Consider the following 12,667-nt stretch of genomic DNA (forward strand, 5'->3'; position numbering starts at 1 on the left):
AGTGTCTGCACATCCCCAAGATACACACAACAAAACTTATCCCGCACTGTGGTGACCTAAAGTGATGGGACCTTTGGATGGTCAGGTCTTCAGAACAGAACCAGCTTGGGGTGGAGCAGGGTCCTTATGAAAGAGGTGGCAGGAGCTTCTCCCTTCCACCCAGGGATGATGTCACAAAGCCCACCAGTGAGGTACAGCTAGTTCCAACTAAAGGCAAAGTCTGGTGCTTTGTTCCTGGATTTCCCACTACCCAGAACTGAGAGCAATGAATTTGCTGCTTAAAATGGCCCAAACTGAGGTATTTTGTTATAGGGTCCCAAAGAGAAAACCTTATTATCAGCTTTGCTCTTCCAATGGGGATATCTGATAGATGCCGAGACCACATGTCCCTATACCATACAGGACTTCCTGGAAGTCATCCTAGGCCGTGTGTTCAGTTCAGAGTCCGGGAATCTGATGGATGGTGAGATCACATGTTCCCACACCCTACAGGACTCCCTTTAAGTCGTCCTAACTTTTGTCAGTACAGAATGTAATGAACAAATATGGCCACAAGCAAAAGCCACAATTCACTTTTCAATCTAGTAGTGTTTACCTTAGAAACAAAACCTGACCACAAGTTAAGAATTTGTGTTGGCTGGCATCACTAGTTTCATCACTTCAGCGTGTCAGATGTGTGTGGATGTGTGACATGACCATTTTCAGCTCTCGCATCCAGATCAGGGACATGGTCATTGAGTGGTCCTCTCCCATCACCCCCCAAAGTCAGGAAGGGTCCCAGGCAGCTTGCGGCTGCATGCATGTCCTTCCTCTCACGCAGAGAAGGGAACATAGAAAGGAGCAGGGCTACTTTCCTGGAAGAACAGAGGGTTTCCATGCAGAATAAGGGAAAATGTGTGTCTCAGATGTGAACACCGGAGCAGCGTCAAGTCTGAGAGTTAGTCACCTGTCGCATCTCAGGGGCTGTTGCAGCTCAGCCCAGCTCCACCTCGGCTGCCCTGTGACAACCTGGTATTCCCATCTTCTCACTCCACAACTCATCCTTTTACGAACCAGCCACCCAAAGGCAGGGAGGTCCAGAAGAGCCACACAGCTCCCCTGAGCCAGAGCAGGCTGAATTTCCTCTGCTCGATCCCGAGACCTCTTAGGAAATCCCTCAAAACTGGCAATTCACCTTGAAGCACAGCAGGAGTGGGTAGAAGTGAGGTTGCCCACAGCTCTGCGGTTAGGGGAACTGAATGCAGTGATGGCCACTTTTGTGTTATCAAAAGACAAGGATTTGTTCATCCCTTTTTTGGGGGCACATAGACATACAGGTACCTCTTTTAAGTCATGCTTTATAATTAGACATCTGATGGGCAGACTCCATTTTATTACCTAATCAGAGGGCCAAAGGCCCTAGGCTGCCTGCCAAATGCCCGAAGTCTGAGGCAGAGACCAGCCATGACTGGCAGCACCCAGAGCCCTTCCCCACACTCCGCTATGACTCCCGCTGCACCAAGGGATTGTCTAATTTGCTGCAAATACTAAAGCAGTGTTCATGCAGCAGAAGAGGTGTATAGCAAAAAAAAAATTAAAAAAATTTAAAAAGGCTTTTCATTTAAAACAAAGCAAAAAAGGCATATCCTGAAATCCACAAAAGATGAGGAGGGGAGAGGTCCATCTGGCATCTTTTTAGGTGAATTGTCCCATGGCTTGTTGTAAAACTATACAAATCAAGAACAGTAACATTTGGGCTTATGTTCAGCCAATAAAAAGAAATAAGCACAGGTCAAGACAAGGCTGTCGAATGATGGAAGCCACCTTCTAAAGGAGGGGCAAAAACCTTACAGCTCCAAGACGTCTTTATTTATTTCAAATTCCAATAGAGTGAATATGTTTTATCTAAATATCTTTTATCACACAGCTGTAACATTGAATCTTTTCTCAGAAATAGTTAAATACATCCATCTAGTTACAAATTCTAATATAAAGAGTACAAAATATAGCATTATAAACTGTATTTTTAAAAAGAAATACAAACTCTATGGTCTTCTGCGTCTTACCACCTCAAAGAATAGTTAGTGAAGTTGGTGAAGGAGGAACATTTGCTTGGTGGTCACTCATGCAGACATTGTCCCCAGGCGCCGCCACTGCAGCAATGACCAGTGTCCTAGAAGGCCTTGTCAGCAGGGCTTTGTTTGTTGTTGTTGTTTTCTCAGCAAATATAAGTTGCTATTAGAAATTGCTAGATTTGTAAGCCTTAAAAAAAACAAACCACGTTCTGCAGGGAAGGGTCCTCCTGTCTTATAGAGGTTGGTCAAAGTCTCTCACAAGGCCAAGGAGTACTTCTTCCCTAGAGAAGGGCACCCCCTAGGTGACCTGCATGACCTGCCCAGAGAGTGGCCATCCTCCTGGCTCCAAGGTGGTGAGTCAATCACCAGTTGCCAGCCTTTGAGTGGCCGGAGGTAGAACTGGCCACCTGCTGGGCTGAACGGGCACCTGGAAGGCCTGTGACTCCTGCCCAGGTGCCTCGCAGCAGCCAATCAGAAGAGGCTTCCCTGCAGCCTTCTGGGACACTGGCACTCTTATTTTGATGGAGTGACCTTGTGCTGCCTGGAGCACCTAATTTTCAGAAACCAGTGTCTTTCAGGACTTAAAAAATAAATAAGTAAATATTGGGGAAAACTTCTTAAAATATCAAATACTTGTCAGAACCAAAAAGGCAAAGTCCACTAGACTGGAAAATTGTACTATGCCGGGAAGACGGAACTGTCTCCTCCTAAGACTGAAGAGAATCGCAAGAGGCAGCAGAAGTGTGGACAAGCACCCTGGGCAACTCTGCAGGGGGACAGCTAGAATCCACTATTTATTAATTATTTGTGAATTTAAATCTTCATTCTCTGAATTAAGAAAGACTAAATCACCTAGAAGGTTTTGAGAAACTCCGTATGTTATTTGCATTTGAAAGGAGGGAGAAGTGTGAGAGAAGAGGTAAGAGAAAGGGGAGACAAAGAGGCCAAGGGAGGACTGAGCAAGGCGGAGTGAGCAAGGCAGGAATGGGGACAGCGCAGGGTGGAAGGGCAGGGCAGACACACAGAGCAGCTGCAGTGTAGACAATCAAACCCTTTATTGTCTAAGGTACATTAGACGCAACACTGTAAAAATCCCATTAGGAAACAAGGAGACAGCAGATTCATAGAGGTAGTAGGAACTCTGTAACAGTCAGAAATGTGGAAATTATCGCAGGGGGAGCAAATCAAAACAGATTGGCTAAATAAATAAGAAAACACGAATCATATTAAATACTATGGTTGAGCTGAACATGAATGAATTAACAAACCAGTCCAATACTGATGGCCAGCGAGACAAAGAGGCCATACACCCAGGCCAGCACAGAGCTGGTCCCAGAGAGAGTGTGAGCTGGGTCAGGAGGGGGCGGGGATGAAAACTATCTCTGTGCTTTGAGAACCAGGCCTTCCCGGGATTGGCTGTTCTCCTGGCTGCTTCTCGGACAGACACTGAGCTGCAGGGACCCCATGCACCCGTCTTTCCCCAACCCAACTGGGAAGGAGGTCCACTGGAAGACAGACCCTTCCAGCTCTCGATGCCAGGTGTAGCTTCGGACACAGTAAAAACGCAGACAACACCTTTGTGTCCCTTTGTGTAGAGAACTTTTAATAACTAAAGCACAGAAAGAGAAGGGGCCGAATCACAGCCCCACACATCCTAACTGCCACCTTCACGTTCAGCCAAGAAAACAAAAAGGCAGAGAATGCAGAAACGATGGGGGGGAAGCTATCAGAATGAGCAAACACAAATCAACAGGAAGGTACTCTGCTGCCTCAGGCGGAGAGAGGAATGTGTCTCTACGACCTGTTCAAGGTAACGTCTCAGAACCAGCAACATTCCCAAACGTGGCAAGCCTTTCTCATACATACCTGGTGTAGGAGGATCAGGAAAAAATAAGTAAAAAAAATAATTATATATATACATATATATGCATATATGTATCTGCTAGCCAGTTAACATTGCATTGCTTGCAAGTGTCGCAGTCACCTGAACGGTCAAGTAATTAAAACAGTAACAAGTAGAATCCAGAATCAAACATTAGCTAACAATAACAATAACAATAATAATAATATAATAATAATAATCCAACAGATCATTAGAACAGAGAAACCACACGCCAGGGTTCATGTATACATGTGTGTTTGAACAAGTCTTTGTATCAGAAGCCCATTTCCTACAAAAACTGCACTGATCCACTACTGTGTTAAGTAAACTGTCGCTCTCACCAGTATATTAAAGGTTAGGATAATTTCTGTACATGTAAAATTATTGCTTTTTTTGAAAAATATATTTAGCATGCTCGTCTTAATCCATTTCCTGCCTTTACAAAATTTCACAATAAAAAAAAACTAGTAAAGCTTTTGCAAAAAATTTCACAGAACGTTTTCATTCAAGGCAGCAGTAACTTTCGATAATGCATAAAATCATATGTGCAAACATCTGGAACTTGCAGAAGGATCGCCATCACACACAGTGTCATAGCAACGGGGAAAGGAAACGCTGCTACCTGCGGAGTACAGTTCCGAACGCACACGCTGCGTGGGCTCAGGGCCTCTGCTAGGGCCTTCACCCCACCGCAGAAGCGTCAACTTGCGTGACTAAGGAAGAGGTATATAAAGCCGTCCTCGCCCTCAGGCCTGCTGCCCTCCCACCAACCTGTGAACAAAGTCACTCGTCTGATGGTGGTCACCAGGCCCAAGGGGGAGAGACATCTATATGCTGGGGTGGTGTGGGGGAGAGGTCAGGATGGGGAGGGGAGCAGAAGGTTCCAGAGCATTAGCACCCTAATGATTTAGGGCCCCCATTCTGCTCAAGGATTTTTCTGCCATCACTAAAACAGGCCCAAACTGGGAGGATTCAGTGGCTTCATCTGTTAAGACATGTAGTCTTCTCCTGTGAGCAGTTTGCAGAATGTAGCCCTGTTACAAAAAGGTCCTGAGAATAAACAAAGACGCCTGCTCTTAGTGTTCAACTAACTCTCTTTGCAAAATAGGTTTACATGTGTTCCCACCGCTGCCGTGCTTCCTGGGCCAGGCGCGGCCCAAGTGGTGAAAACACAGAGCAGGAGGGGGCGTGAGCGGCTCAGAGGGGGTCATGGCCAGACCTCCAGACTGTGAGGTGTGAGGCTCTGTCTGTCATCGCCCTGCCTTACCAAGCGTGAGCACCACCAAGCCTTACAGCTCCTGACCACCATACCCTCCGTCTTACCTGCTACTGATACCCACTGAGGCAGGGAGAGGCGGCAGTGCGGACCCTCCACAGCCTCCGCGCCCCAAGTCCTGACCGCAAGCACTGGAGCACCCTCCTACCGCGCTTGGCTTGTCCCTCCATCCAAAACACACTCAGTATCTTTTTTCCAGTGTCTCATGCTTGTCTTTGAGTAATACCGATGCCTTGAGCTCCCACTGTGCCTGCCAGTACCACTGCTTACCATGAGGAGACACAGGCCATGGTTATGAGCACATACGTGTGTGTGAAAGAGCTACACGGAATTCTAGGCATAGCATCTTCGCTGTCCCTAATTGTGACCAAAGGGAGGCATCTCCCTCGGTCTGCTCTAGCATAGTAGCTCCCAGGTCTAAGGTTATCTGGTCAGGAGACCCTGGCTCTTCTTCTCCAAGGTGGCCATGGTCACTGCTGGGAGCCTTCCAATCACCCGTGAGGTCGCGGTCAACACCATCACGGGGCCAAGCGCTGGAGGTGTGTCTCTAGGTCCCCTTTCGGAGGGGCCCTGCTGGCACAGTCCCTGGGCTAGTATGGTCTCTCCCCTGCAAAAGAAAGAAAGCAGCAGGCAAGCTCAGTTGTCTTCCAGTCCCAAGAGCGTGTATCCTATGAATTTTCTTAGCAAGACCCAGAAACACAGGGTGCCCTTCACAAGCAGAGTGGCAGAGGCAACCAAGGCCTCTGGTGTTAGGGGCAGCTCATTGTACACCAGCATGAATACTGTGCTTTCACCTTGTTGTCCTCCACTAGGAAATCGTCCCCAGAGTTAGCATCAGGGGCTTCGGGGAGCAGACAGCAATGGCAGACCTGGCTCCAAGCAGAGGAATGGAGGTTTGAAAAGCACACGTCTATGGCATGGAGCACATTCTCAGGTGAACACCAGAGCTTCCAGGGAAACATGGAGCCATATGCCAGCAAAAGAAAAGCCCACATCCATCTGTGGGAACCCGATAGCACTTCCCTTGGTTGCACAAACAGGTCCCACAGGAGAAGCAGAAGAGCTAGGCTGTAAGTCAAATGCAGAGACAGGTGGGAGGCAGGTGTGAGCCTGGACAGTGCTGCCCAGTGAGCTGGGTGCCCTGGGGCTTTAGTTTCAAGGTTCTAACAGCGGGTCTCACACAGAATGTCTGCTGGCCAAGACACAGCAGAAACCAGAAAGGGAATCAGAGAATCGGAGAATGTCTGAGGGACAAGGCCACCAGCTCCTCCTGCACAGGACGACAGAGAGGCAGCATGGGCTGCCTTTCCTTTTTTTCTTTTCTTTTTTTACATTTCTTGTTAGTTTGATTAATGGAATTATTTTTCCAGCTTAACTATTTTAAACTAACATTTAGAATAATAAAGAAAAACCTATTAATCACAGTCTTTAAATTCTGACAATAAATCCAAACAAATCAAGATTCTCTATTTCACATTATAGAGAAACTCTGGGGAGTTGGGTGGAGGATTGGGTTGGCTTCAAAAGTTATTGTAACTCCTTTTAAAAATATCTTACTCCATGTATATAGTCACAGTGTGTGCACACAGGCATGCACACTGCAGTGCATGCGTGGAGGTCAGGGACAGTGTGCAGGAGCCCTTCCAAACTTCATGCGTGACTCAGGTCATGCACACTGCAGTGCATGCGTGGAGGTCAGGGACAGTGTGCAGGAGCCCTTCCAAACTTCACGCATGACTCAGGTCATGAACACTGCAGTGCATGCGTGGAGGTCAGGGACAGTGTGCAGGAGCCCTTCCAAACTTCATGCATGACTCAAGTCCTCAGGCTAGGCAGCAAGCAATTTACCCACGAAGCCTCTCCCCAGCTACTAATTTAACTCTGAGTTGTTGAACAATAAAATCATGATCAAAACAGTTTCTCTGAAATATTAGACAGTCTTTACCACGGATCAAGAACACCCACACTTTAGCATATAATTTTCAAAAGTATTTGTTTTTTCCCTAAGGACAGATACTAAGGAATACCAGAACCTAAACATGGACATGATACATCATCCTTGGAATACTGTCCACCCTGTGATGGTGCACATCAAACAAAGACGGACAGTGGGCTATGAGGGCCTGCCCTCCAATCAGGAGGTTGCACCTGAATGGGCTATGAGGGCCTGCCCTCCAATCAGGAGGCTGCACCTGAATGCCCTTCCACTGAGGAGGAAATAGTTCCTTAACTCAAGGCCAAGACCCTTCATCATTTCTTAAGTTTCTGTTTTAATTTTGTTTTTTACAATAATTGAGAGGTAGCAAGCAGGTCAGACAACAGGTCACATGGCCAGAGCTGCCTTCTGTAAACTCTCCCGTAACTTCCAAGGTACAGCCTCGAGCCTCTTACTTCCTGTTAGAGACCTGTGAACTGGTGACGTGGCTTTCTGAAGGCCCTGGGCTCTGTGCTCTAGGACAGGCCTACATAGGACATGTACAGGAAAAAAGATTACCCTCAGGCACAGCAGAAAATTAGCTCCCCTGCTCCAAGTTCATGTATAAAAAAGGCCGAGAGACAACAGGGTTAAACCAATCACTTCAACGGAAGAAAAACCTGTGCTCAGCCCAGCATCCCAGCCCATGGGACAGTGCTCCCCACACATACTGCTGTCCTCCCATCATAGACAGCCTAACCTAGAAACTCCCTCATAGACATACCCAGAGGAGGGTCTCCCACAGGGGTCTAGACCCTGCAAGTTGACAGTATTAGCCATGACAGTTGTTCTGTGGCTGTCAATGCAAAAACCTTGATGCCCCAACTCGCAAGAAGAGCTGCTGGGAAACTCCACACTGTCAAGACGACTCAAACCAGCGGTTCTCCGGGACTCTCCCTTTTATAAAGAAGCAGTGACTGGTCTCTCAAGTCCATCAGCACCCCTACAAAGGCTGGGTGAAGTGAAGACCAGAAGCCCCAGGCTGGTCCCTAGCATAAGCTACTACTGAAGGTCTGCTGCAGGAAGGGGCCTGTGCACACTGGAGAGACACAAGTGATGCATTCTAGGTCCTGTGTGCACTCACACTGCAGGAGTTTTCCTAGACAGCTAATCACTAGGGCATCTGCCAACAGAGGCTCCCGCACAGTACGAGGAATAATCTTTCTGCATGCTGTGAATATGCAGCACTCTCATTGGTTAATAATAAAGCTGATTGGCCTAGAGCAAGGCAGAACAAGGCCAGATGGGAAAGCCAGACTGAAAATGCTAGGGGGAAGAAGGATGGAGTCACAGAAATGCTAGCCAGTTGCCTAGGAAGACACCATGAACCACACAGACTAATAGAAATGGGTCAATTTAAATGTAAGAGTTAGCTAGTAATAAGCCTGTGCTATTGGCTGACTTATAAGTAATATAAGCCTCTATGTAGTAATTTGGGAAAAGGCAGTTGGGACAGGAATTACATATGGTGCCCCACATTAGCCATCAGATGAAGTGTTACTCTAATTATTCTTTAGCAATAAAAATTCAGGAGTCAGACATTGAGGTAAGAGCCTGAAAGATAAGGGAAGCAGAAAAGCCAGCAGTTCTCACTACCTGCTCCATTCCTTCCTCCAAACAGAGCAAGATCCCCAGCCCACCCCACTCCTTATCCCCCACACCCCCATCCCTGTGCCTTACTACTTCCTCTCTCTGTCCACGGTCTTCCAAAATCTCTGCGGTTAAATTTGGTTAGCTAGTGGCTAACTCTGCCCTCTGACTCCAAGCAAGCTTTATTTGTCAGAACACATCAAAATATCACACAACACTGCAGTGCATGGCCTCCATGCCAGGAGCAGGGCATCTCCTGGGGACCATTGTGTCACCGTTGCACAGGACCGGGAATTACCCCCATTGAGGTGAGAACCCTCTCCAAACTGTACCTAATAATTTAATTATTCATATCTCGGAGTCGAATGAGCTGAGCTTGAATAAACTGAATGTAGATAGCCATTAAACATGAAGATTGCTGCCAAGATCATCTTCTTCTCCAACCTACCTGCTCACTGAGTATTCCTTCCAGTACTGCTAAAAGTCTTCTTAAACAACATGAATTATTCTGGAAATGGGTTCACCCCACTCCCCTACCCAGGCCTAGGAATAGGACAGGACTCCAGCCTGGCTCAGATCCCCGTCTTTCCTCATCCACAACCTACATCCTACCTGACTACTCTCTAACGTCTCTCAGACCCCTTCTCCTCCATGCCTATGCCAACCAGGTTACACAGTCTCTCACTGGGATCCACTCACTGCCTCCAAGGGTTCATCTTCCTGGCTGTCCCCACGTCCAGACTCAGAGCTGAAATCTGGATGTCACCCCTCTGCTTCCTTCTGAATGGCAACGTCGCATGGTGACCAGATGTTCTGATTTCTCCAGACAGCATCCACACTTCTGCCTCCCGTGTCACCAAGCCCTCCTCCAGCCAGCTGATTTTCACACTGTTCTTCATGTTCTTCCTCCTTGATTCTTCCCCCATGGTGGGCTCAAGTCCTCTGCCCCAGCAGGAGTTCCCAGATACCTAGCTTCTGCTCTGGTAGACACCATTCCTACTCCCTCTTATAAACCACCCACCAGCCTTACCCACAGACTTCATCTCCCCAACCCACACAGGGCCTGGCACATGGGAGCTGTCAATATATTTGTCAATAAGGGAAATTATTATAAAACTTAATTTTCAAATATTGCCTCAATTGGGTAATTTGGCATCTTTTATGTACATATGTTAAACCTCATCAACTTTTGAGTATTACCTGAAATGATTTTAGCATAAATAGTGTTGTACAATCTACAAAAGCCCAGAGCCTCTAACGGCCAATTTGAATATTAATTAGCTAATGTTAGGGAAGGACATTGATAGTCATAACACGGCATTAATTTCTGGCATTAATGATGAGATAAACTAGTTCTAAATTAGTGTATCCTATCAAGACTAAACTATGAGAGTCAGGAAGAAGGAAGAGCACAGCTTATGCCCCAACCTATGGCAGATGTGTTTTCTGACAACAAATTTCTTTAAAAGTCTTACAGTTCCAAAATCTGTTAGCAAAAGATGGAATTTCCATAAAGACCCAGAACATTCTATGATAAATTAACAAAAGTTACTTTTCAAGGTAAGGGAGGGCAAAGGGGCCAATGGAGCCCAAGACCTTAAACATGGAATTAAACCAACTAGCTACTGGAGAAGAAGGGTGAGCCAAGCTGGAGTTCAACACAAGGGCCTGAGCTACTTCTATCCTTCCAGACAAATGAGAGCCGACTTGCTGAGGCCTCATAGCAAAGCAAATGTGCACCCCAGGGCTGGTTCCACACTAGCAAGATGTCAGTCCCGGGTGATCATGAGCTTGACCGTAAGGACGGTGGCGATCAGTCTAAAGTGACAGCAAGAGTTTAGAGACAGAGAGGAGACATCAGCATGCTTCTCTGCCAGCCTAAAACCTTAGCGACTTCAGCCACCACGTTCTTGTTTCCATGTGACGAAAGCCTGGGAACAAACTAGGGAAGGATGAGTCACAGCAAGCAGGCTCCCCAGTTCTAAGAAACTCGCTGGTCCTTGGCAGATCTGCTAGTGCATCCCTCCCCATCAGATACACTTAGCAGGAGTGAGTCTTGGTGGTCTTGAGGTGGCCTGTGAGCAGGAAAACCTAGGATTCATTCTGGCCGTGATGCCCAAATGTAATCCTGTCCATATAACCTTCCTGTCACTACATCCCATGCATTCCACACAACGGTCCTTCTGTAGCAAGCGGCCGTTAGTTCTGTCAGAGCGAACAGCACTAACCTGATTCGGGAGCAGGCCCTATGCTGGGAAATCTTTCTAGTCAGTATTCAGGAGAGGTTCCATTTATTCCATAAACTGTCTCACTATCACAAAGGAAGGACTTTATATTTTTAGAGCACAGGTTTTACTGAAATGAACTAAAACAATGCTCAAAAGTGCCCCAAGGTCTCGTTATAGCGGGACTACAGTGGAGGCCTTCATCCTGTCATCACAGGGCATGGGACATGTTAGGGCCAGGCACACAGACCTGAGTCCAATCCTCCAGGCAGACCTTGGGCAAAGGGGAGAGTCTCCGCAGGTATGAGGGCTCCTAGAATACCTGATAACCAAAGCAATGCGAGGAGACTAGAGAGTGGGAGGGGTGGCGAGTGGGAACAGCTAACTACACCACACGCCGTCAGCCCAGAGTAACAGAAAAGCAACCTTGAGCACGGACACCCTTCAGACCCATATGAACCAAGCATGACACGGAGCTTTGCCACATCCCCTGCACATCAAATGGCGTGTGTGAGACAGTCACGCTCCCACAGAAGAGGTGTGCAAGGACAGGTACACAGGTGTGCCAATGCACAGGGGCCTTGCTCCACCAGGTGTTCACACAGTCGTGAAACACCAGGCCAGCATCTTTGATGGGCATCTCTTACTCAAAAGAAGTGCTCTTAAAGGAGACAAGCTCAGACCCAGACTAAGAGTTTCCAACGTCTTGGTCACCGCCAACTCCCTCCCCTTAGCAGCGGCCATCATGGGCAGATCTGCAGCAGCTGGCAGCTATGTGGCCTCCCGCTCTGTTCACCCCCAGACAGTCCTGGGTGGGTGGGCTCCAATGACACGCAATTATTCCACAGCACACACTATACACAGGTGCCTTATACCCCAAGTCTCTGCAGACACACCGACACCCAGACATGCATCATAGGACGTACTTGTTTGGGGGCATCCGTGGAGGCTGTGTGAATTTCAGAACCTCGTGGACCATCACACTCAAACACCACTGTGGAAACAAAAAAAACCGGTTTGTTAGCAGAGCGCTGGTGAGATTCCTGAGTACAAATCAAAGAGGCCGTTAAGGAGGAAGCATTTTCACAGGAAGACATCAGCGCCTGGCCTGCAGCTGGAAAACACCAATTTCCCATAACACGGTGAGAAACCTCAATAATGGAAGCCTGGGGCCACTACCCTTCCTAATTCAGAATCCACTCTGGGGAAAGCAGCCACTAGCTGCATAAATTATCAGTGCGTAGTAAAGGGACCTGTTTTCTGCTCTGCTGGCCACCTGGCCCATGCCCCTGAGCTCGTGTGTGTGTGTGTGTGTGTCCGTCCCACGGCTAGACAGTGTGCCCATCTCCCTAAGACTGCTGCTCTGCGGTGACACACAGGGAGGCCACGCAGGTCTCAGGCCCGAGTTACACAGAGGGCTGGAGGCACTTCAGGACGCCACTGATCAACCAAGGGGGTCTGAACATATTCACAGACCAGCTCTACCCATCGGGATGGAAGTCACCAAGTTTTGGGCTGGAAGAATCGTGCCCTGGCTGCTGCCCCTGATGATGGTGACGTGGTAACTCATTGTCATCTCATACGACCATGCCCCATAGTGAGTGAACAGGCCAATAAGAGCAATTGAGAGGTGAATGGCCCAGTTACAGCTCTGGCAAAGCTGAA

The 12,667-nt window shown here is 47.8% G+C and overlaps 1 protein-coding gene across 4 annotated transcripts in view; it reads right to left on the reverse strand.

Annotated features, from left to right (window-relative positions):
• Positions 1-1,823: 1,823 nt before the first annotated feature.
• The window catches only part of Znf516 (zinc finger protein 516), an 88,695-nt gene continuing 77,851 nt past the window's right edge, over positions 1,824-12,667 (reverse strand). For all 4 annotated transcript variants that reach the window (XM_041640837.1, XM_041640838.1, XM_041640835.1 and 1 more), the window contains exons 5-6: positions 11,929-11,996; positions 1,824-5,819 (exon numbers count right to left, since the gene is read on the reverse strand). In XM_041640837.1, coding sequence (XP_041496771.1) covers positions 5,760-5,819; positions 11,929-11,996 — 128 coding nt within the window. In that variant the 3' untranslated portion in view covers positions 1,824-5,759. The remainder of the gene's footprint in view (positions 5,820-11,928; positions 11,997-12,667) is intronic.

This window comes from Microtus oregoni, unplaced genomic scaffold, assembly GCF_018167655.1.
Source record: "Microtus oregoni isolate MIOR12 unplaced genomic scaffold, Mior012 000065F_ref0000479, whole genome shotgun sequence".
NCBI classification, from domain to species: Eukaryota; Metazoa; Chordata; class Mammalia; order Rodentia; family Cricetidae; genus Microtus; species Microtus oregoni.